The 25,167-nt window shown below is 36.9% G+C and overlaps 3 protein-coding genes across 5 annotated transcripts in view; 1 reads left to right on the top strand and 2 right to left on the bottom strand.

Moving 5' to 3' along the window:
- The window catches only part of myl9b (myosin, light chain 9b, regulatory), a 7,216-nt gene extending 2,856 nt beyond the window's left edge, over positions 1-4,360 (top strand). Inside the window, exons 2-4 of the mRNA XM_016489235.1 lie at positions 2,168-2,369; positions 2,463-2,624; positions 3,370-4,360. Of these exons, the coding sequence (XP_016344721.1) occupies positions 2,186-2,369; positions 2,463-2,624; positions 3,370-3,545 (522 nt within the window). The 5' untranslated portion in view covers positions 2,168-2,185 and the 3' untranslated portion in view covers positions 3,546-4,360. The remainder of the gene's footprint in view (positions 1-2,167; positions 2,370-2,462; positions 2,625-3,369) is intronic.
- A 237-nt stretch (positions 4,361-4,597) lies between these two features.
- LOC107690816 (homeobox protein TGIF2-like) lies at positions 4,598-13,659 on the bottom strand. 3 transcript variants are annotated; one of them, XM_016489232.1, is made up of 3 exons: positions 12,510-13,659; positions 10,752-11,011; positions 4,598-7,409 (listed from the first exon to the last, which is right to left on the bottom strand). In XM_016489232.1, the coding sequence occupies exons 1-3, from the start codon at positions 12,538-12,540 to the stop codon at positions 6,564-6,566; spliced, it is 1,137 nt and encodes a 378-aa protein (XP_016344718.1). In that variant the 5' UTR covers positions 12,541-13,659; the 3' UTR covers positions 4,598-6,563. The 3 variants fall into 3 exon arrangements, with proteins under 3 accessions (XP_016344718.1, XP_016344720.1, XP_016344719.1); XM_016489234.1 differs by having other exon boundaries at positions 12,763-13,659; XM_016489233.1 differs by having other exon boundaries at positions 13,111-13,659.
- A 5,780-nt stretch (positions 13,660-19,439) lies between these two features.
- dlgap4b (discs, large (Drosophila) homolog-associated protein 4b) overlaps positions 19,440-25,167 on the bottom strand; it is a 106,207-nt gene continuing 100,479 nt past the window's right edge. The window contains exons 10-15 of the mRNA XM_016489245.1: positions 24,007-24,124; positions 23,482-23,708; positions 21,958-22,139; positions 21,572-21,699; positions 21,074-21,229; positions 19,440-19,882 (exon numbers count right to left, since the gene is read on the bottom strand). Of these exons, the coding sequence (XP_016344731.1) occupies positions 19,649-19,882; positions 21,074-21,229; positions 21,572-21,699; positions 21,958-22,139; positions 23,482-23,708; positions 24,007-24,124 (1,045 nt within the window). The 3' untranslated portion in view covers positions 19,440-19,648. The remainder of the gene's footprint in view (positions 19,883-21,073; positions 21,230-21,571; positions 21,700-21,957; positions 22,140-23,481; positions 23,709-24,006; positions 24,125-25,167) is intronic.

Raw genomic sequence — 25,167 nt, 5'->3', positions numbered from 1 at the left:
CACACACACTGCCTGAAAATAAGCAGATAGTTAATCAGTTCCATATATACTGGTCCTATACTTCATACTCACAAAACACACAACACAGGAATAATGCAGTCAAGAGAGTTTAAAACACAGCATTTTATACCAAAATGAGGAAGCAATTGTAGGATATAAATACGATTTTACCCATATTCATAACAGACAATTAGTGCTGCATAGGAAGTATGTTTCTTCAGTGTAAGATGAATGTGATGTGAAGACACTGAGCAGCATGTTTGCATACGTACCAGCGCGATAGAAGGAATAAACGGATCATTCCACAGCATTTGCTTACTTTATTGAGCAGATATTGAGAAACTCTGAACACAAGAGCAATAAAAACACAGATATGAAAATGACTGGTAGCTGACTGTGGTCATCCAGCAGGACTGTATAACATTAATTACATATTCACAATGAATGATGTCTTCATAAATGTCTGATGTGTTTTGAAACAGATGGTTACGATGTGCTCCTGTTCACACTGAACTCAACAGAAACCATCTGTAACATCTGATGCTCGTGGCTTTACTGGCCTTCAGTGAATCTGCTCTGTTTACAGATATCAAATGTTTTCTAGATCAAAGTTGACTAATATCCTTAAAGAACAACCACTTTGAAAGTGCGACTGCTAACTAAATTCTTAGTCTTAAAAGGCACATCTTAAAGTGACTTTTGGTCTGTCTATAAATCCTCGTATTCTAAACCTCTTTACAGTCCTGCTCTCAGAGAACTATTTTCCTGTTTAACACTGTAAAGCTGCTTTGACACAATCAGTGTTGTATAAAGCGCTATACAAATAAAGGTGACTTGACTAATGTGAGTCTTTCTGAGAGCTGGACATATAAATATATTTTATGTGAACGTATACTGTGATTCGGTGCATTTGGACCAGATGAATATTAATAAGTTTTTCTTTTTATACTTTGTTTTCATTTTAATTTTAGTTTAAATTTTAGGGTTTTTTTCTGTTTTGTAATTTTTATTCATTTTTTTTAATATGCCTATATACTTTTTATTCATTTTTACTTCAGTTTTAGTATTAGTTATTTTAGTACATCAGGTTAAACTAAATGAAAATGAGAAAAAGTTGCCTTGGCAGCTAGCTTTTACATTTTATTTGTTTTTTTTTTATTAAAGTTTTTAGTTTTAGTTAACTCTAATAGCCCTGATTTGGACAGTTTCTGAACTCTGTCAGTGGTTATTATGCATGATTAATTTTCATATTTTAACCATATTTTCAAATGATGATTTGTGTATTTTAATCAAACAGGATGAAAAACAAACAAACTAACACCACAAAAAACATCACAGAAATCATTCAATCAATCAATCTAATACCCACTGAGGATTTATTTTATTTATTTATTTTATCATTTATCATTTTTATCATTATGGGAATGTTACTGTTGAATGTTCTCTGAATGTTCTGAAACACGAAAAAAAAAAAAACATCGAATGACAATCTAAAAGAAAACATTTAGTTGACTATTTATTTTTATTTTTTCAGAAAAAAAAGTCCATAAATGATGTATAAATGCTTTTCTGCTAATGTATTGAGAACATTATTAAAGACCAGATATGAATAATCACCCTGCATCACACTGGTTCCAGGATTTTTCCATTGGCTTTTGGATTATATGTTTTATCATGATAATCTTCACAAATGAACACATTTATGAATTTTGAAACATAAATAAAATGGGCAGAAGTAAAAAGCTAAACGTAGGCTATAAATGAACTACACCACGCTCACATGACCTCAACATCGAGTCTTTATTTAGAAACATTTTCCCTGAAAGTTTGATTTAGAATAGTTTACAAGAGCATGCATATAAACACAAGGAGGCTGTAAAAGTGAGTAGATGAGTTGACCTGTTTGGTCTGATGACGTTTAATGTCCCGACAGCTTCTGTAGGAGATAGCTATTATCAACCACTTTTTACAAGACAAGTAAAAAATACACAAGGGTGTATTACTGATGGATTTCAAAATATCTTGAGCTCGTGTTAAACACAGACCTTATTTCCTGCATTTAACCAAAAACCCAAACTGATTGACTTTGACATTTTCTTCTACATCTTCATCTACTCTGGAGCCTATAACTGCAGAAACATTAATCAACATCTTCTGCTCTCTCCAGACCTGAAACTCCGTCAACATGTCCAGCAAGCGAGCGAAGGGAAAGACCACTAAGAAGAGGCCACAGAGAGCCACTTCAAACGTGTTTGCCATGTTTGACCAGTCACAGATCCAGGAGTTCAAGGAGGCCTTCAACATGATCGACCAGAACCGAGACGGATTCATCGATAAAGAGGATCTCCATGACATGCTGGCCTCTTTGGGTGAGTCTGACGGAGAGGATCTGACATAATAATAGTCTTCTGGATCAAATACTGACCTTCCCTTTGGTGTGTGTGTGTGGTACCTGTGCTCAGGTAAGAACCCGTCTGAAGATTACCTGGAGGGCATGATGAGCGAAGCTCCAGGGCCCATCAACTTCACCATGTTCCTCACTATGTTTGGAGAACGGCTCAACGGAACCGACCCGGAGGACGTCATCAGGAACGCTTTCGCCTGCTTCGACGAAGAAGGATCCGGTAAAACAAAAACTGCCTCAATATCAAGAATTTGACCAGACCTTCAAAAATGGAAAATAAATAAATAAATGTAATAATAGAAAAATTAATAAAGGAATATATGACTTGATAAAACATTTATTTATTGTTAATTTATTTTTGTATTACGTTTCCCCCTTAATTTATTATTTTCTATATTTTTTTTTTACTTAATTTTTTTTTCAGCTTTATTTGTTTGTTAATTTTATTATTTATTTTTCCAAAATGTATTTATTTCCATAATTATTAATACATTAATTTATTTTTAATTTTAATACATTTATTTTTAACGGCCTCCATAATAGAGGGGAGACAAATAGGAACATTTTATATGATACATAAATATAAAAATACATACATGGGAATAAAAAAAATACATAAAGTTACTATAATAAATTAAAAAATAAATAATAAATATAAGAAAAATAATAAAATAGAATGAAAGGTAATAGAAACAGAAATTCAGGATTAATAAAAAAAAACCTTTACTTACATATTCTAGATGCTTACATGCATGACTTAAGATACATCTGTACTAGATATAAATTAAAGGTTATACACTAGAATTTTAGAACTTTATTCAGCAAATAAAAGATATGGAAATGATTTCTCAAAATGCAGATATTGTGCCTCAATGTTCAGAGGTAGTTCACATCTCAGACCTGCTTGATCTGCATCTTAAACAAATCAGCTGCTCTAGCTGTGTGTTTGATTCTCGTCTGTACAGGTTTCATTCATGAAGACCACCTGCGAGAGCTGCTGACCACCATGGGAGATCGTTTCACAGATGAAGATGTGGACGAGCTCTTCAGAGAGGCTCCCATTGACAAAAAGGGCAACTTTAACTACGGCGAATTCACCCGGATTCTCAAACACGGGGCCAAAGACAAAGATGACATGTAGACGATCAGAGAGCACACATTACAAACACATCAGCATTTAGAAGTCAAGAAAAACACACCATTTCATGTAATAAATATTCAGTGATCTATAAAAGTAGTATTTTTTCTCCAAATGCATTTGATATGACCAGATTACAATGCTAACAATGTGTATTTTGTGTTTTTATGGGGGACTACAGTGTGTTTTTTAGTAGCTTAAAGCAATGCACTCTTCAGCTGCAGCTGGACGTCTTGAGCTTTCTGAATCTGTGCAACTCGGAATGAAACTATTACATTGGAGATGCCATAAACCTGTAGGCATAGGTATGTTTCCATGTGCATTTATAAGGAGCATCTTACTGAGAGATATTATCAGATATAGAAAACACGATGGGTATTTTTAAACATTTTAAAGTCATTATAGAAAGTCATTCATGGAAGTAAAACTACAGCATGACAAATTCATAAAAAAGCTCATCTTTATTATTTAAGCTGCACGTTCTCCTCTTCGACGCAGACTTTGGGATAAGTTGTGGTGGTACTGCTACTTGTATTTTCCCATCAAACCCTGTGAATATCTGGCTTATAAAATCATGTGGCAGCTCTCAGACATGAAGTCATCCATCATATGAACATGAAACATTTTATACTGAAATAAAGACGGTCTCAAGTATTTCTGTGCATGCAGAAATCATCACAAATATCCTAATGTGTGAAAATCTGTAAAATAAAGCTATTTCCATTACTCCACAACATTAATACAAATATATGAAAAACGAAGCTTTATTTTTCTGTAATGCTTGTACAAAAAGACATCAAATAAAATTTTAAGGCAGATATTGCACAGACTAGTCCAAAGGTTTTCTAAGGAAGCAGGTAAGGCACAAATGCCAGCTTTACTGTCCTCAGTTATACATACACACAATCTTAAAAAAAAAAAAATCCATTGGTCGTACAGGAGAGAGTTACGCATATTTGATGTATATACACATTAAAAGCAGGTCTACACTCTAAAAAAGGTCCCTTTTTAACCCAGCGCTGGGTTATATTTAATCCAGCATTTTTAGAGTGTATGCCAGACAAAAACCTGAATGATATATTTACATGTTTCACATTGTCATCCAGAAGACCCTTTTTGCAATAAGAACATCAATAATACAGTTCCAGGAATATTAATATTGGTCTTTCTGAAGAGGTGAAAAAATAGAGTACATTATATGAAATATATAGATTTACTTCCAGTACCTATCACTGTTTCAGTAACTAACCCAACGATCACAGTGGTTTCGAAATGTTAGTTAATTAGATCTGTAATAGAGTTTGTGATGCTACAGTCGGTTTCTCATAATCAGCTCAAACGTGGCTTTAAAAAAAAAAAATGCACCTTTTAGAATTTAATTAAAAACTCCCTTTGTGATGTCAGAGAAGGAAATAAAATGACTCAAACCTAAGAAGGAAAAGTCCATCAAAAACTACAATAAACAAACCTGAGACACTGAAAAACAAGAAGAAACATGTACAGTACTACAGACGTGACCTCAATGAGAAATTACGCAGCATGATAAAAACTAATCAGAATTATGGCACGTTCGTGAGTGAATAAACTGAAATGACGTGAACCGCACCATAAGCATATTAAAAGGTTAAGATCATTACTATAAAGACTAATCTGTTCTCAGTTTCATGGAAACTACAAGCATAAAATCATAATGCATCTAGATCCTCTAGTGTCAAAAAAAAAAAGATTTCAAGAGATTGCTCATGAAATCAACTGGAAATAATTCTGTTTCTAAATAATATCTGTTAGTTCTCTAGATACATTCACAGATGCTGAGCGAGAAAGAAGCACTTCAGTTCATCTCAGAGAGGTACAAACAGACTTTAAATTCATCTTGGAAATGCACGAAACACGTTTAGCATCAAAAATAAATCCGCTCACTAACACATACGCATGACGTCTCCCTCTACACTGAGATATGTTAAACACAGTTATTAATGCTGATCATCTACTTCACCTAACAATACTGTAAGAACAATAATCATTTCAGCAAAAATAAAGCTGCAGCCCTATGATCACGTTACATGAGAAGTGAAGAAAATCAATGCCGGCTGTCTTTGAGACGACCTCCCTCTCTCCCTCCCGCATCCTCAGACAGACACGAGACGTGAGGGATGATCTCTGCAGTACGATCAATTTCCAAAAGCGCACGTCACGGCACACGCGAGAGCGCTCGGATCTTATTCTGAGACTGGATAGACGATCCTGACATAACGACGAGGAGGTGAAATTGGACTATAAAGTGCAGGAAATATGACAAATATCACACTACTGGGAGAGACTTTCAAAGTTGAGATTGTAGAAGTAGAGGCTTCATCAGCAGTGGCTTTTCAGGCAAAATCGGAGCATAGTATTAAATCGAAGAGAGCGTATTTGGTTGCTAAATGCTGACATTTAAATGCTGCATGCTGGTCTTTGCATTCACAGATCACAACAAATAAGTAAAGCATGCTATACGACAGACAGACAGACAGACGGCTAACCCTAGTGGATATACTGAGGAAAACGGGCATACGTGGAGCTTCTTTATCAAAAGCAATGCAAGGCCACTTCAACTACAAACGTTCAAATTAAAATCTCTTGGCTGTAAACCCAAGTTGCACAGGTTTGCTGGTGTTTGCACATGGTAATATTTCCACCTGAAAGGGCCTCCACTTGGTCTCGAAGATCCCAGAGTCTGAAATGCTGGATTATTTTCGAAGAGCATTTTATGCATGCCCGTGAACTTCACATAGTTAAAAAAAAAAAGGTAAAGGGTTTTGGTTTAAAAAGTTTTTAAAAATGTCTTAAAAATACATTGTGGTGTAGAGAAGCTTCACTCCGGAATCCCCTGAAGAGAATTTCAGCGAAGAGCCTCTCTGGGTACCAAGCAACATCCAAACGGTATCCGTGACAACGATTTGGGGAGGCATCTGCTCCAGAGTCTTCCAACAAAAAGAAGCAAACAAATGGAGTCTAAAGTGACTTCGTCTGCTTGAGTTTTTAGTTAACCGCTTCCGTGACCGTATTACGTGTGTACTGCGAAACCCATGTGTGTGATACCACATTCGCAGGTGGACCGGTTTGTCGGACGCTCCACGCAAAGCTTCCAGATTTCGCATCGGAGACACCAGCCATGCTTAGATCGACGGGAGGGCCTGAAAAAGAGTGGCTCATGATGGGAACCGATACGGGTAATACTGAGCTCTCCGTCAAGCTCGGTGCAGCATCGGATTTGTCCCTTGAAGGAGTCTCCGAATCGCTTTTCTGGATGAGCGCTCTTGAACTTTCGTTTGTAGGTCCGTTTGGTTGTTGCTGCATCGTTTGTTCTTTCTGCTGACTGATTTCTTGCTCGGCCGCTCGCTGCAGGGCCGCATCCATCAGAAGCTTCAGATCGCTGAAATCTTGAGGGCATAGCTCCGGTGGGGTAGGTGGAGGCGTGTTGAACAGGACCCCAGTCGGGCTCACCGCTCCCAGGGTTGGGACAGAGGTAGAAGCATACGGTATAGTCGTCAGGTACTGGTCTCCAGTTAGGCCTTCCCGTCTCAGCAGACCTCGAGTGTCCAGCTGCATCAGAGCCTGAACACTGCCGCCTCGGTTTCCTGACGACGGCAAGCAACCGGCTCCAGCCAAAATTGCCGTCGCAGTGTTACCCAACAGCCTCAAGTCCAATGTGGGGGCGGGGCAGATGACAGAGGGGCGTGTCGAAGAGGCGGGGCATTCCGGGGAGGCGGATCTGTCTGGTTTGCTGGTGCGCCGTGACATTGTAAACTGAGTGGGGTCTTTGCCGTCTTTCCTGAGCAGGTCCGGCAGGAGCCTCCGGCGGGCATTTATGAACCAGTTACAGATCTACGAACAAAATGAAAGACTTTAGAAACTAAAGTTTTAGAAACTAAAAATGCCATGGGACTGATCACATTATATAAAGTTCATCAGAATACATACAGTATACTTATGTAGCCCGATATATAGTACATAGCGAATCTAAACTGCTTGATTGCTTGTATCATCACAAAATGTAAACTATAATATTGGAAGCTCTAATCAGACAAAATCCACAATAGGCATGAAGATATAAACATCATGATTTTCTGTATAATCTGCTTTAAAACGGTGTGTATTGTGAAAAGTGCTATTAAAATAAGTTTGACTTCAATAAATAAATAAATCAATAAATAAATAAATAAAAATAAATAAATAAAACAAACAAACAAACATACAAACATATACACATATACATATATATATACACATATACACACACACATACACATATACATATATATATATATATATATAAATAAATGAAAGAATCACACTCACACTATCAGTCATTTCTAACCAATAAATACATTAGTCCAGGTACTGGCCTGAAACGAAGACAAGTAAACAACCATTTTCAAATTTAGGTAACAATAAGTTTAAATTTATGATACATTTGTGGTAATTTTGCCATTTTTAGCCAATAAATACATTATAACTAACTAAAAACTGACTATAGAAATTGTAATTTCTTTTCTATGGCCATTTAAAATTGTATTAATTCCCCAGATTTTTCCAAGGCTGGAAAACCCACTTGAAATTTCCTGATATTTCCAGATTTTCCAGGATTATCAGAGGAACAGAAAGAAAAAGCACCATCTAAAGCCAAATGTAATATTATTATATCCTAATAGGCTTCATAGTAATTGATACAAATGTTGAACTACAGAAACTGATAAATGACTGATCCTGTCATTTATCAGTTAAAAAATTAACTGGTAACACTTTAGTACAGGGACCAATTCTCACTATTAACTAGTTGCTTATTAGCATGCCTATTATTAACATATTGGCTGTTTATTAGCACTAATAAAGCACATGTTCTGCATGACCATATTCTATATCCCTAACCCTACCAATACCTAAACCTAACAACTACCTTCCTAACTGTTAATAAGAAGCAAATTAGAAGTTTATCAAGGCAAAAGTCATAGTTAATGGTTTGTTAATAGCGAGAACCGGACCTTAAAATAAAGTGTTACCAATTAACTTGCAATTTAGACATTAATTTAACATTCAATTACTATACCCATTTTATCCTCCAAAAATAACAAAAGTGCAATTTAAAGAAGGTATTGTATTGGTGATACGGTCTTAAATATTTCTTGGTACAGGATCAAAAAGAAAAAAAAAAGCATTTTTTGAATCCTAAATTGGCGCCCCCTGATGGCGCCGCAGTGAACTGCATGCTGTGTCAGACAGACAGCTAGCTTTAATGGAGACCAGAGGAAATATGCAGCACAGGCCTCGCCGCCTGCATTCCTGCTCTCTGACAACACCGCAGCTCTCGGACAAGGACAAAACACAGTGCAGACTGTGTGGGAAAGTCCAAGTCTTTGAAGATTACAGCCAAATGTAGAAGAGGATCAAAGACACAAAAAAGAAAATACTAGAAAGAGAACATTTCTTAAACTGAACATTATGATTAACAAGACTTTTGTCTCTGGTCCACTATGTAGCTTAAGCATGAAAGAAAAAACATGCTCACTTAAGACACAAAAAGGACAACTGACATTCATAACCAAATTAACAGGCTTATGTACTATATTCTGAAACCATATAAAAGCTGTGAGGAACAGACCAAAATTTAAGACTAAGTTTCCATTTATGATACTTTTATAGTAATTTTGCCCTCTTTTGTGCTTGAAAGCTTCAGTTTCACTGTTTTGCAGGGAAAATATTGTACAGATTTGAAACGAAGACAAGTAGAGAATCATTTTCAAAATTAGGTAACAGTAAGTTTAAATTTATGACACATTTGTGGTAATTTTGCCATGTTTAGCCAATAAATACATTATAACTAACTAGAAACAGACTATAGAAATGGTCATTTCGTTTCTATGGCCATTTAAAATTTTATTAATTCCCCAGATTTTCAATTTTGCCATGTTTAGCCAATAAATACATTATAACTAACTAGAAACAGACTATAGAAATGGTCATTTCTTTTCTATGGCCATTTAAAATTGTATTAATTCCCCAGATTTTTTCCAAGGCTGGAAAACCCATTTGAAATTTCCTGATATTTCCAGGATTATCAGAGGAATAGAGAGGAAAAGCACATGAAAAACATGAAAGCGAGTAAAGGACAATTTTCAAATTTAAGTCTAAATGAGATTAAAATGTGACAATTTTGCTGTATGTGCTACAGTTTCATTGTAAATGCATGGACAATATTGCACTGATTTAAAACAAAGTCAAGTAAAGGGCAGTTTACAACTTTAAACCCAAATAAGTTTAAATTTGTAATACTTGATCATTTTGCATTTTGAACTTGAAAACTTTTTTAGTTTTTAAGTTTAATTGTAATTGCAAGGATATATCATATTGGTTTGAAAACATGAAGTAAAAGGACATTTTTGCCATTGCATTGTGAGTTATTACACTGTTAAGGATTGGATTCTCATGCTAAACATGGCCAAAGTGTCAAAAAACGAGTTGGTCGTATGACAGAGTATTTCTGTGCGAAATACACTCCTTCCAGGTTTAAATAAGTTTCGGAAAGTTTTTTTCGAGTATGGCCCTTCATGATGTCGTGAAGGGCAGAATTCCTTATAAATCTGATCAAATTAAAGACTCTTCAGAGACACGAAGGATGCAATACTACTCTATAGGTACTCAAGATTAACATGAGATTGGCAGAAACGGTGCGTGTTATGTCCCCTTTAAAGTTTAAACTTGTCATACTTTTGCATTCAAATGTCAAAGTTTTAGTTTTATTCTAAATGCATAGAAAACTGTCATACAGGTTTGAAACAACATGGAGGCGAGTAAAGGACTATTTTCAAATTTAAGTCTAAATAAGATTAAAGTATGACAGTTTTGCCTTTAGAGCTGGAAAACTTCATATTTTCCATGCAATTACAATGAAACTGAAGGCAAGTAAAAACATTTTAAAATTTAAGTCGAAATAGGATTACATTTATGATTGCCTACTTATTGCAATTTTGCACTTTGAGCTGGAAAACTTCAGTTTCATTGTAATTGCATGGAAAATATCATACTGCTTTGAAACATAAATGCAAGTAAAGGAGATTTTTTTAAAATCCAGGTCTAAAGTTTAAGTTTATGATAGCAGTTTTAGTTTTATTGTACTTGCATGGAAAACTGCATGCAGAAGTTCAGGTCGAAGGATCCCGTTACCCTCACCTGTGACACAGAGAGATGCGTCTGTCCAGACAGGCTCAGCTTCTCCTGCTCTGATGGATAAGCGTTGAAGCGATGCTCGTACAGCCAGTCCCTCAGAACCTGAACGGATTCTTTGGGGAGGTTTCCGCGGCGGCGGCGTTTGGTGGCAGACCCGCTTCTGCCGCTGGTGGACAGGTTGAGAGGGTAACTGTCGTCTTCACACGGGTCACTGTCCGACATGGCAGAAAACTCAGTGTCTCCGTTCTGGTCCTCCTCAAAAGCTGAGATGAAGACGACAACAGAAATACTAGTCTCAATACATGACAGAGGAATGAAAGTGATCTTGTTTAGGTCACAAAAAGTTTATCATAAATGCCACAGATGTGTATACTATGCAAAGTATGCACATTTTTGCATGCATAACAGCCAGAGGATCTTCTAAATTTGGCAAAATGTGCAGGAAAAGAGAACACACCGCATGCAATACTGCATCCTACAACGCAATGCTTCTATGTCATCAACGCAATTGAACTCATGCAACTGAAATAGCGAATCGGTTCTTATCTCACGACTGAATTGTCTCGGTCAGCCATTAAATCCGCTTGACTGCACCCCATTTACACATCAAAACACTATAGAGTCTGGACTGCTCCTCCATTCACACCTTCTCCATGACAGTGTCTCCTCACCCCCATCCTGACGCTCACAAACCAGAGGCAAATGAAGCTTATCTAGTGCTCAGCTGAGCTTTGCAGGAGGTCCAAACAAGTGTTTTAACTTTACAATGAGCATTATCATGAAAGCATTAACTGCTGCTTATGAAGACAATCATTATCACCAAATAAAGCAAAGTATAATTCATGCAGTTGATTCTCAAAACGGCGATTAACAATAGGTGACTGTAACCACCACTGAAGGGAATATGCTTTTTCACTGGCCCATTCCAAAACACTTGCATTTGAGTTTTTGATCACATACATTAGCACTGAGATGAAAGACTGCATAGTTTTTTTTATTTGTATATATAAGGTTGAGAAGTGCATTATTTCAAGGCCCTTAAACCCAAAACTAAAGTCAAAGCCTGTTTAGACAAGGCCAAAAAACTCTGGACAAGCACCTTAACTACCAAATTAAAATCTTCAAAAACACACCAAAAGAGCTTTTAACTCACCGCACTACCTAGTGTCACTCTATATACACCAGTTACTACAATTGTTGTTAATAGCATTACAGGATCTCCTTCAATGTAAGAAGAATCTGCATTTTTGACAAGTTTCCACCATTTTACTTAAGCAACAAATCACAGTATCAGCCTAAATACTGTATTTCTGACAGAAAGCGCAGTCACGGGGAAAGCACACGTTCATTTCTGTGTGATAGCTAAACTCAGACACACTCCAGCAGCTCAGAGTTTCTTTCTCCTGCTGAAACCTGAAGCCCTGAAGAGCAGCTAAAAATGTGGGAGTTCCTGAGACCCACTTTAACAAAGCAGAGTGTGTGTGTGTGTGTGTGTGTGTCCTCTGGGCATTCATGCTCCAGTCTGCAACTGTATCCGTTTCACTTATCATTTGTAGCAGTATGCATTTTCTTAAATGTATTTGACAAATGAAAACGTGTGTTTCTTGAAGTGGTGGATGCATAATCCAAAATAGAGCTGCTTTACAGAATATTACATAAACTGAAAAGTCGACAAATATGTAAAACTACCAAGAGTGGAATAATATATTAGGAACATCTGCCCTTCTGAATTTCATGTGACTTTTTTCCTCGATTACACACCTATTAGTTCATGCACATGAATCTCTAACATAAAACCAATGCAACAAATGCTTGAATGAACGCCACATCTTCGACGTCATTTCCCCCTTCCTTACTTCCACACTGCATGCTGACCGAAACGCAGAAGAATATTTGTAGTCCCAAACAAACACGAGGGCCACGTACAAACACATACACACACACACACGATTGAGGCAGCTCCGCGTCTTCAGCGTCATTTACTGCAACTTTCTCGTTTTTTGAAAACGCTTACATTTGAAACTACACAGGTCTTCAAAAGCGATCAAACAAAAGTCTGTTTGCAGACGCGAATAAACAGACGGGGCCGCAGCGCAGACGCGCGAAAGGGAACAAACAAACGCGCTCTGACGTCATCGGAGCACAATGATACAATGTAGCAAACGCGTGGAAGTCAATAAAGCTGCAAAGATTCGAGCTCGTGAAAAGCAAACGCGTGGATCAGCCGCTTCAGGAAAGGCCAGAATCAGGAGCATATCTGCGTTTCACGCGTTCAGCCTGGAAATCACGCCACGCGCAGATGGACAGCGTGTGGAGACACAGATCTGACGCGCAACACGCCGCACATGCAAACGACTCTCACCTCTTTTGTTGGGCTTCATCCTGGATGCTGGCAAAAATGCACAAAATGCTGGAAGTTGCTGGTGTGGAAACGCGGGTCCTCGTCAAGCGGAGAGTGTGTTCCTCTCTCACACACACACACACACACACACACACACGAGTCAGATCAGACGAGAAGCTCCAGTAATCAGTGAATCTGCTCATTAGTGTGTCATGAGGGAGATGCTCGTGCTGACAAACAGCCGTTTACCTGCAGCTCTGCTGCTCCAGCAAACTCGCTTTCTCCCTCCGTCCTCCCTCAATGACAGGCTCTAGATCCCTCCTCCACACTCCAGGGGCCAATAAGGGCCCCACATCTGTGTGTCATCACTCTTTCATTCAAAACTCACAATTCAAACACTTGTGAGAGAGTTAATTTCATTAGCTGCATTTTAAATTTGCAGTCCAGATCTTCATTTTTGGAAACTCCAAAATCTTCCAGGCTTTTAAATAAGTTATCTAATTTTGAATGGAACTAGAGTAATGTTTTCAAATTCGAATCGCATTTAAACTTTCTATTTATTTATTTTTATCTACCCCTTTATATTTTATGTGAAATTGTGCTACAGTTGTACACGTGCTCTTCTAACAAATAAATTGTTTATATTGAGTTTTTGTTTTGTAAATCCTATTTTGCATTGCATTATTTTCTTACATACTGCAATATCTGCATTAGGCACTTGATATGTGCGCATATTTATTATTTATATCCATTTTAACTTTTCATTTGTGCATGCATTTTATTGTATATTTACTGTCTTTTTAATACATTAATAACATAAATATTTTCATAATATAAATAAAATAAAATTTTCATTAAAAATATTTTAAATAGCCTATAAAATATATTTTGATTTAATAAAAACTTCAAAAGTTTTCAGCTATATAACTGCCGATAAAATATTAGTACTAAATCTAAATTAATCTATAATGTAATTTACAATTATTTAAAAAAATTACCTTTTATGTAATTAGTTTAAATAAAAAGAGATAATTTATTTTATAATTTTGACTATGAATATTTCTTTCTATTTTTCTTATTCTACCTCCCATATTTAATTGCAATAGCATTTTTTTATTTTGTTATAATACTTGTATACATATTAATAATAATCTTTCTATCCAATATAAAAATCTGTGTTCCCTGCTTAGAATACAAATATGGGCTGGTCAGGGAAAATGCTCATATAAATGAATGTTTGTGTGAGTGTTCGCGTGAGTCTGAACCTGTGTATCTCAAACCTGTTGAACCTAAAAGTCTCAAAGTTCAAATATATTCATGGCATATGGACCATGACAGGATATGCAACATTATGGTTTCTGAACAACAAAATGTTTCTCAAAATTACAAAGTGTAGCTTTTCCAACCCGGCCTGAACATTAACGCCTGCTGGAAGAAAAATGTATTTTCATAAATGCAGTTTTTGTAGGAAATGGTTCAGTGTTAGTTTGCATACAGATCAGATTTGTGATGTATTTTCTTAATGCCTGTGGCAAATCTCACTCTTTCATATGCAGGAATGTGCAGTTCAGTCACAAAGAACAACAACTCCTCTAAACTCTGAAAAGAACTGCTCATATTTCACTTCTGCAGCTACAGCTTCCTAACCTCCGAGTGTGTCACATTCTGACCTGGATGGAGAAAATGGGTTTCAAAAGACCAAGAACACATTGAAAATGTAGATATTTTTTTTCTTTTTTACATTTTTAATGAGGAAATAAATATATTTTATATTTAATTTCCTTTATTTTATATTTATGTATAGGGTGCTGAGAAAGAATAAAGCGTCACAAACACGTTTGAACTTTACTCAGATTTACTGTATTTCTTACTAAACAAAAGACCCTGACATACACAGCCTAAACTTCATATAGCATTAGACATATTGAACAAATCCTAGTCAGTAAAATATGTGCTTGTTTCGTAAAATATTGATTATCAATCTTTATAATAATAATCTTAATTCTTGTTGCTACAAACTCTTGCATTTAGATGATTTATTGTTTGACGACCCCCAAAAACTAGTAAAACAGCTGAAGAAAGAGAGCGCGTCCCGTCAGGTGGATGTGGAGATCAGAGAGGGTTCAACCGCTGTTGTGTTACGGCTCAGTCACTTAACAGGTGTATAAAAGAGTTTATCTAGTATCCAAGCAGCATGAACAGAGAGGCGCAGAACACACATCCCTCTGTTGCAAACGAGAGTTTCTCCGAAACGCATCTGGTGTGCTGAGGAGATAAACACGGCTTCTGAAGCACACGCTCTGTGTGTGTGATCCACGAGGGCCGCGTTTGTGCCGTCGTCCTCAGGGAAGCCCACAAACATGATCGAGATCACATGTGAACACATGATCGGGAAATGAATGATGTGAAAACCAGTTTCACAACACTGAAGCACTAGACAGTGAAAAACACAGGTCGTCAGGTGGACAAATTAAAGACATCCAACTGATACAATAATGTCTTCATAGAAGTCCAGACAAATAAATGATCGTAACATGGTATCTATAGAGTGAATAGTCAAAGACAAATGCGTATTTTTGCAAACATTGGTGTCGGTTGATTTGTCTGTACTTCTCAGTGCTTAAGACATTCGTGCTGCAGGAGCGTCTGATTTCATCGGAGACGCTTAAGTATGTCATAACTACAACCATAAAGCATCCGCTTACTGAATCCCTGAACAGAATAACTGTTGTGTAGATACAGATAATGCTGACAGTAACTTCTGATCACCGTGTGAAGATGCAAAACTCAAATGTTAGGCATTTGCTGAACAACTGAAAATAAAACAAGATGAAAAAGGTACCCACATTAAGATTTGTATTCATTTATATTTAATGGAAAATGCTCATTTTAACATTATTTATCAGTTTCGGTATGTTTTTCAGTTTTTAGATCCATAATGCATCTAGATGTTTACTTTTTGTTTAAGTTTTTGTTTATAATCCCTTTCATTTCATATTTATTCATTACTCTATTGCAGTTTTTATACCACCCCCCTCCCCCCCTACAAAATTACTGCAATGCATTTTTAATGCATTTAAATAAATATAAATTATTTTTAAAATAAATGAAAGGAAGTATGAAATAACTCATGATGCATAAACACCATAAAAATATAGAATACATAGGAGTTACTATTATTTAAATTCTATTTATACAACATGGCAGAGTTTTTGTGCTCGTCTATGCAGATTTCATTGGGAAAATAGTACAAAAGGCTGGTAAAACATTATTAAATCAGGTTTCCCACAGGAAATATGAGCCTCGAGTTTACTAAACACAGGATATGAGTATTCAAATACTCCTGTACGATCCTGATCCATTATTCTGGGTTTATCTGTGGCTGTCAGCCGTTTGCAGGGCTGAATATGAGAGGACAGTCAGACATTCAGCAGGCGTCAACGACTCAACCGACACCAAATGGAGCGAACGACTGGGAGAAAGCGCAATTCACACCGGCAACGACACAGCCCATCACTGAGCTGTTAGTGGAGCCGCAGTTTGCGCTGATCTGGGGGACATTTGTCACTGAATGCAGAGCTGCAATAGTTCATGAGTTCATGACAATGTATGTGATGAAAAATAATGTATAACGTCAAAGTTTGGGGTCAGTACGATTTTTTTTTTTAAAGAAATTACAACTTTTATTCAGTAAGGATGCACTGAATTGATCAAAAGTGATAGTAAAGACATTTATACTGTTACAAAAGATTTCTATTTCAAATAAATGCTGTTCTTTTGAACCTTCTGTTTATCAAAGAATCCTGAAATATAAAATGTATCACAGCCTCCACAACAATATTGGGCTGTTTTCAACATTGATAATAATCAGCATATTAGAATGATTTCTGAAGATCATGTGACACTGAAGACTGGAGTAATGATGCTGAAAATTCAGCTTTGATCACAGAAATAAATTACATTTTAAAGGAACACTCCACTATGTTTGAAAATAGGCTCATTTTTCAACTCCCCTAGAGTTAAACAGTTGAGTTTTACCTATTTTTGAATCGAAAATAGGCTTATTGGAAGTTACCTAGCTGGGGACTATTTTCAGGCGCTGCGTAATATCATTGCGCCTGCTGCACCCATGGTACGGCAGCAAAGTTCCTTGATTATTACGCCGGAATGAGAGTATAGTTCCTAGCCATATCGGCCTAGAAAATCACAACTTTTCATTTTCCGTCGGTCTTAGTACACGATGTAACTACAGAAGAGTCAAGTTTTAAACAGGAAAAATATCAAAACTCTGCTCATTTTTGAGCGAGATGCTAACGGTCTAATCAGATTCAATGATCTATGCTAAGCTACAGCTAAAAGTGCTACCGCCAGACCCGGAGATTAGCTGAATGGATTCGAAAACGGTAAAACTCAACTGTTTAACTCCAGGGGAGTCGGAAAATTAGCCTATTTTCAAAAATAGTGGAGTGTTCCTTTAACAGATATTCACATAGAAAACAGCAATTTTAAATTGTAATAATAATTCACAATATTACCGTTTTTACTGTATTTTTGATCAAATAAATGCAGCCTCGGTGAGCAGAAGAGACTTCTTTCAAAAACCTAAAACCAACCGCAAACTTGTTAATGGTAGTGCATGGAAAGAGTTATGAAACGGAGTAAGTTTATATTGGACAAATCAGAAGTCAGATTAAGTATACAAAGGATGAAATGATGAGGAGCGCCAAGTGCAGTTTGAAAGAGAAACTGAATGATAAAATCATATTTAGCTCATTACTTAAGTTTTATCAAACTGCCCACAAAGCATCTACACTACGTGTTTTAGGGAGCGCTGATTAAATCGTGATATTATAATCTCACGGGGTCATAGCATTACCCACAATAATGATCCACAGGCACTTCATTCAATAAAATATCAGGTTAGGTTGTTTTTCTTAAAGCAAAGCAGAAAAAAACAAGGAATACTGGGATTGAGAACCTGTTGAAGCACATCGACAACCGTGAGACTCCAGGACCTGAGACGGAGAAGCGGCTGAGGTACGACAGCTTTCGTTAGATATCCCACAATGCATGATTTGTAAACATCAAAACAAATTCGACAGGAAATGGAAGAGCGCCACCTGCAACACACGACATCTGTTTATCAACCAGCAGCAGGCTGGAGAAAAGCGTTTTCTCTAAATAAGAGACGAGGAGCATCACCGGCTGAAGGAAGAGAGGAAGAAGAACAGAAAGCGAAGCGTGTAACAGGAAGACGTGAATTTCAGCGGGGAAAGACACGAGCGGTGGGCGACAGACGGGTTACAGGAGTTCTTATCCAAAATATTAGAACATTTCAAACAATCTGATAGAATTTAGGACAATGATCATTATCAATAGCAGTTCGATCTTAATTATCATATCAATAATAATATTATTAGTGCTGTCAAACGATTAATCGGATCCAAAATAAAAGTTTTTGTTTGCATAGTATATGCGTGTGTTCTGTGTATATTTATTATGCATATATAAATGCACACACATACAGTATATATTTTGTCTATATTTATATACATATAATTTATTATAAATAAATATATTAAATATATAAACATAACCTATTTTTCTGAAATATATATATGCACGTGTGTGTATTTATATATGGGTCAAAGACGAAAAAGAGTTTAAGCATAAAAACAATAAGTGTAATACTGCTTTAAATTGTTGTTGTTTTTCCCCAAAAAATGTAAAAAGTTAAATTTAATTGCAATTTTTTGTTTTTCTGAGCAAAAAATAAATATCATACATTTTTCCCTGATTTAGAGAAGACGCCCACTAAAATGTCATTCAGTGTAACAATCTCGTCAGGCATATTTACAACAAAAATCAATGTATGACATATTAAAAGACTAATTACTTTCACCCCAAATACTAATTAGTTGTAATTTTACATTTTTTTAAATTTGCCACTATCCTAGGTTTTGCCCATTTGTCATTAAGAATTTTTACTCATATAAAACACAATCAAATTTAATATGCTCCCTTATTCTTTTATATATAAATACGTACAGGTCAGAATAAACATGTTGTTTGAATTTTTACATAACTATATGTGTTACACTGAATGACTATGTAACATTATTTCAACCAAATTTGAACATTTTATTCTCCAAAAACGTATTTGAAACCTTAAAAGTAGACACTTTACTTGCATTTAATGTACTTTCTATGGACATAAAATCACTTTTGTAAATTTCTTTTGATGTGGACATCTTAACGTCTTTGACCCACACACATAATAAATGTACACAGCACACATACATATATTATGTAAACAAAAACTTTTATTTTGGATGCGATTAATCGCGATTAATCGTTTGACAGCACTAGATATTATTAATTGCAACGATTAAGATTCGTTGTGAGGTTTTCCTTGGCAGTCCCAAAAAAAAGTGTTCCGTTCGCACCGCGTCATTTCCGTCACCTGCGTTTATTAAACATCGGCGTCAAAAGACAAAAGCAGCTGTTCGTATTGTGTGTGTGACGCTGGAGCCCTTGAGCGTGTTTGGTGTGCGTCTCCTCAGAGCCGCGTCTGCGCCTCGGGCACGTAGATCTCGATGCTGTCGGCACTCTCGGTGGTTGAGTTCTGTTTGACCGACTGAGCTCTCTTGGCCGCCATGAGCCGCTTGCGAGCCTCCTGTCTCTGTTTGTCCACTGCGTCGTTGCTCTTCTCTCGGCCCGGGCCGGGTTTACTCTTCCCAGGCTTCTTGGGCACCGGAGGAGCCTGTTTCTGGTTCTCCTGAACGTCACGCGGCTGGAAAGATCACAAACCATAAGAAACACACTCTTAATTAGGGCTGCGCCATTATGACAAAACTAGAACTGTCGATTATTCCCTTGAAATTGTAATTGCGATTATTAATTACGATTATCACAAATTGATGTTTTGAGTAGCTTTATACCATTGCTTGAAGCAAATGCATGTCATATTTTTATATGAAAATAAACAAGCTGAAAACACTCTTCCTAAAAAACTTGCATTGCTTTTCTATAGTATTAAGCCTCAAATGTCAACTATCCATTGGTTGGGTTTCTTTTAAAAAAAAAAATATGCATGGTATTATAATGTTATCCTAAAACTAAAATTAAAACAATTGTAAAAACCCTTAAGATAACACACACACACACATACACACACATACACACACACACACACACATATCTTTACCACGCAGAATAATGCAAGTATTATTATTATTTTTTTCTTTAATTGCGATTTTGAATATGTAATTGTGGCATCCCATCCGTAACTGTAATCACGATTAGAAATTTGATTAATTGTGCAGCCCTTAATGCATTTATGTTTTGGAGTCAGCGTTGTTATTGCTCACTGAAACTATTCACAATAATTTTAGTTTATGCAAAACTTCAACAAACTTGGCAACTAACTGAATCCCCCCCCGACAATAATAAGGCAGCAAATCAGCATATTAGAATGATTTCTGAAGGATCATGTGACACTGAAGACTGGAGTAATGATGCTGAAAATACAGCTTTGATCACAACAATCAATTACATTTTAACATATATTACAAGGGAAAGCTGTTCTTTTAAATTGTAATAATATTTCACAATATTAGTGTTTTTACTGTATTTTTAGTCAAATAAATGCAGCTTTGGTGAGCAGAAGAGACAAAAACATTAAATCATTCAATCAAAAACAAAAAAACATCTTATTATTCCCAACTTTTGACTAATAGTGTAAACTAAAGCTAAATAGAAATACATATAATAAATTAAATAAATAAAAATGACAAAGGCACATAAAAAGGAAAAAAATAAAAATTCCAAATACTAACAAATACTATAAAAGTGTATAAATAATACTAAAATAACACTGTTCTGAATGTGAATATCTACACTTGCAAATGACAATTTAACATCCGCATGGCATCAATGGCATTTATTTCTATTCCTGCTGATGTTTCATTAGCTGTGTTTGTACCTGCTTCTCCGGCAAGTCTCCTTCCAGCTTCCAGTCGTTTGATTTGAGATGATAAAGCTCGTCAAACTTGAGGCTGATGTCTTCTATTGAGAGCTGAAGAAGATCCCAAAACCCGGCCAGATCTTGAGCCGTGGGTCTCGGGTTTGCGTTCACATTCTGAACAGACAGAAAAATAAACAGCATTTCACACAAGTATTTCATCAGCTGTCCACAAGAGGGCGACACATCTCTGTAGTGCGTATATGTGCTGCTCTTGCCATTTTAGCGGATTTGATCACTAATGCTGAACTTTAGTCAGAATACATGCTATAACAAAAACCGAGGGTCAGTTACGCTATGGGCAATATCTCTCTCTCTCTCTCTCTCTCTATATATATATATATATATATATATTATAGTTTCATCTAATATTTATATTTTATTTTATTTGAGCTTTATTTCAGATACATAAAACCATTTTTAATAGATTTAGATTTAACAACACCGTTTGAAAGCCACGTCTCTCTGCGGATCCCTAATATATCTGCTCATAGACGGATCCGCTGATAAACGCTCCCGTGTGCATCTGTGTAAGCGCTCGATGAAGAGCGTGAAGCAATGATCATTGTAGCCAATCACAGACAAATCTGTTGAGCACGTGAACACAATGGCCAATCAGCGGTGTTTAAGAATCTGCTCAAAATGCTGGCGGGAAATGCTGGTATCGTTACATTTTTTAAATTTCAGTACCGACATCAGTACTTTTGAGAGCACTATTAAAACAAACGCATGTCTGTCTGCTCATCTGACACAGGAACATAAACATCATATAAATATGTGAGACCATTCGGGGCCTTTAGATTTTGGAGGGCCCCCCCTACAATCTCAAGTCCAGCAGAACACACCGAGGTCCACACATGTGGTCTTACCCTCCTCTGAGAGCTGGTGCTCACTGGTCTCTTTCTCCATCTGACTGCACCAGCCCTCCATCCGGCCCGTCTCGGCCTGCAGGAGTTTCAGGAACCAGTGACCGTCCCGCCGGCACGCTGTGGCCCCCGTCAGCGGCTGGGTGGGGCCCCCGTTCCCGCTCTCCAGCCAGGGGTCGGGCGCCGGCAGCGAGGACGGGTCGAGGGCCGGATCCAGACTCTCGGAGAAGGACGAGGAGCTGCTCTGTGTGGTCGAGCGATGGGTCAGGATCTGTCGGGAGGGGCCGCTGGTCGTCACAGCGACATCGTTGTCATGGTTACCGGCGTATATGTGCTGCTCTTGCCATTTTAGCGGATTTGATCACTAATGCTGAACTTTAGTCAGAATACATGCTATAACAAAAACCGACCGAAATACAGACCTTTCAAAGAGCCTCATTAAAGATATTTTGAAGAATGTTGGTAACCAAAAATCTGATGGTAGCCATTGACGTCAAGTGTATTTTTTATCCCATACTATAGATGTCAGAGGCTACCAGTTTGGTTTCCAACATTCTTCAAAATATCTTCTTTTATGCGCAAAATTCTTGACAGCATTTTCCTTTTTGGATGAACTATCCCTGAATTTGTGTATATTTTGCATAAAATCATTCTTGCATAAATTGTTGCACTGAATTGAAGAGTAGTTTTATGAATAATATACACCCATTTATTCTCAGTATGCTGTATACTTCTGTCTCAGTAAATGAAACACTGAAAATAAATCATTCTGGTAAGACACACTGAATCAGGGATTCTGCCAGTTTTATGGAGGTAAATGTAAGACTTTGCAATTAAATTTACAGACCCTTTTAAAACCAATTAAACAAAATTTAAGGAATAAATTAAAGGGAACACAATACGTTAATATGGTCTCTAAATGTGAATGTCTAAGGAGAACACAATGAGTTGTATTAACAGCACTTCAAAGTTTAAAAATACAACTTCCAATCAATCTCTATTTCCTTTTTAATTCATTTCACAAAAAAAAAAATTGCTTAAAAAGAATATGGAAATAAATTTGACTGTACCTTCTGATCTCACTGCACACGTGATGTTCTTCCTCATTATTTGTGTTTTCCAGCGCAAATGTCAAAAAATTCAATTTAGATGTAAAAAAGACAAAATATGAAGTCTTGTTTTCTGAGAAATGTATCAAAATGAAGTGAATTTAGGATTAAAAGGTCAAATATCTGCCAATAGACTTAAATCAACTTAATTCAAAAGGAAAACAGTTTTAATACCCCATGGACAGATATCTGTTCTCATCAATTTCTCAAAAAACAAGACAACAAGGCATCTCAAGTAAATGCTTGATTTAAGGTGTTTAGATATTTGTACTGGAAAACATAACAAAAATACTTATAAAGATATTCATGTGCAACATTTAATGCAGTGATTTGAATGTAAGACTTCCTGATCCGATTTAAGACCTTTTAAGGCCTTAATTTGTGGAAGGGCAACGGCCCGTTCCCGCTCTCCAGCCAGGGGTCAGGCGGCGGGAGGGATGACGGGTCGAGGGCCGGATCCAGACTCTCGGAGAAGGACGAGGAGCTGCTCTGTGTGGTCGAGCGATGGGTCAGGATCTGTCGGGAGGGGCCGCTGGTCGTCACAGCGACATCGTTGTCATGGTTACCGTTGTCGAGGAAGAGCTGCGGAGGAGAGTCCACCGATTGGCTGGCGCTGTTGACCATGACGGATCCGATTTAAGACCTTTTAAGGCCTTAATTTGTGGAAGGGCAAAATAAGGCGTTTTAAGACCTGCAGAAACCCTGTTATGTTTCACGAAGTAAAAAAACAACACTGCTGGATTTGTGCCGAATGAAAGGTGCCATCTTTCTTCTGTCATTCGTGCTTGAACTGCTGTGATTGACTTACCAGGTTTTGTTCACACAGGCCTCTGAACTGCTGGAACTTCTGGGACATGAGGAGCTGAGCGCAGCCCACCGCGCTACGGACCTTCCCCAAAACTACAGACAGAGAGAGGACCATGACTTTCTTCTCGGTGTGTTTGGAGTTGGATGGGAACGTCAGCGATGTGAGCGAGAGATCTTGCGTGTCTGAGTCCGTCTCTTGCCGAGAGGCCATACTACTGGAGCGGCTGAAACTAACAGACACACACACACACACACACACACACAGAGTTATTAGTCAAATGAGGTCACTTAAAAATCATATCAATTACGCATCCAACTCCAGACATACTAAACTACACACAGTCTCCCATTAGATTCTGTTTAACTAGGAACTGCAGAAACTAGGCCATATTTGAGCGGACGCATGAAAACGTGTGCCCCGTCGAGCGACTACAGCTTGGCTCGGGCTTCTGGCGTCTTCACAGGCCAGTGATGTTGGCATGAACTGACATCAGATACACTGAGACAAAATTAAAGACAAGCGGGATAGAGCGTTATTTTAAAAGAAGTTGAGAAGATCTCTAATGTTTTCAGTCTACACTAAGAATGCCACTTCAAAATTAATTAAAACTTTTAAACTTGACAAACAAATATTCAAAATTATTCAATTAACGTTTTCGATAATGAAGTGAAATGTAACAATAATAAAATCATTTGAAATGCAATTATAAAAATTTCATTTTAATATTGTTCAAAATCGTTTAAAAGTTTGGACTGAATCGGTCAGACTTAAAAAAAAATGTTTTTGAAAAAAGCATCTTCGGTTCAGCAAGGCTGCATTTATTTAATTAAAATACAGTAAAATTAGTAATACTGTGAAATATTATTACAATTTAAAATAACCATTTTTTTTTCAGACAGAGAGACAGAGAGAGAGAGAGAGACACAGAGAGAGAGAGAGATCTGTAAGCACTGGCAGAAAGAGCTGAGGAAAACTACTGAACTAAACCAGGCGTATATAACAGACAAACAGAGACTGTGAAGAACAACATGTAATTAACCTAATTAATGAAGCACTTTGTTACATTCATTAAGAGAAATCAAAGCCTGTGTGCCACTTTAAAAGGTCTAACTAATGAACTTACTAATGAAATCACAAAAACACTTAAAATCACCCACAGCAGTGTTGTTTCAGTGATATTTATATATATAATTATAGTATTTGTGGTTACACTTTACTTGAAGGGGTGTGCATAAGACTGACATGACACCTTCATAATCATGACATGTGTAA

This window comes from Sinocyclocheilus anshuiensis, unplaced genomic scaffold (genome assembly GCF_001515605.1).
Source record: "Sinocyclocheilus anshuiensis isolate Anshui unplaced genomic scaffold, SAMN03320099.WGS_v1.1 scaffold1753, whole genome shotgun sequence".
Taxonomy (NCBI): Eukaryota; Metazoa; Chordata; class Actinopteri; order Cypriniformes; family Cyprinidae; genus Sinocyclocheilus; species Sinocyclocheilus anshuiensis.
The sequence above is the reverse complement of the archived record's forward strand: the minus strand, read 5'-3'. Positions and strand labels throughout refer to the sequence as shown.

Coding starts and splice junctions, on each gene's coding strand:
- LOC107690816 (XM_016489232.1), bottom strand. CDS start 12,540: ATGTTAGAGATTCATGTGCATGAACTAATAG. Junction 11,012..12,509: donor TCATGTGCATGAACTAATAG/GTGTGTAATCGA, acceptor TCTTCATCTCAG/CTTTTGAGGAGGACCAGAAC. Junction 7,410..10,751: donor CGCATCTCTCTGTGTCACAG/GTGAGGGTAACG, acceptor TTTTGTTCGTAG/ATCTGTAACTGGTTCATAAA.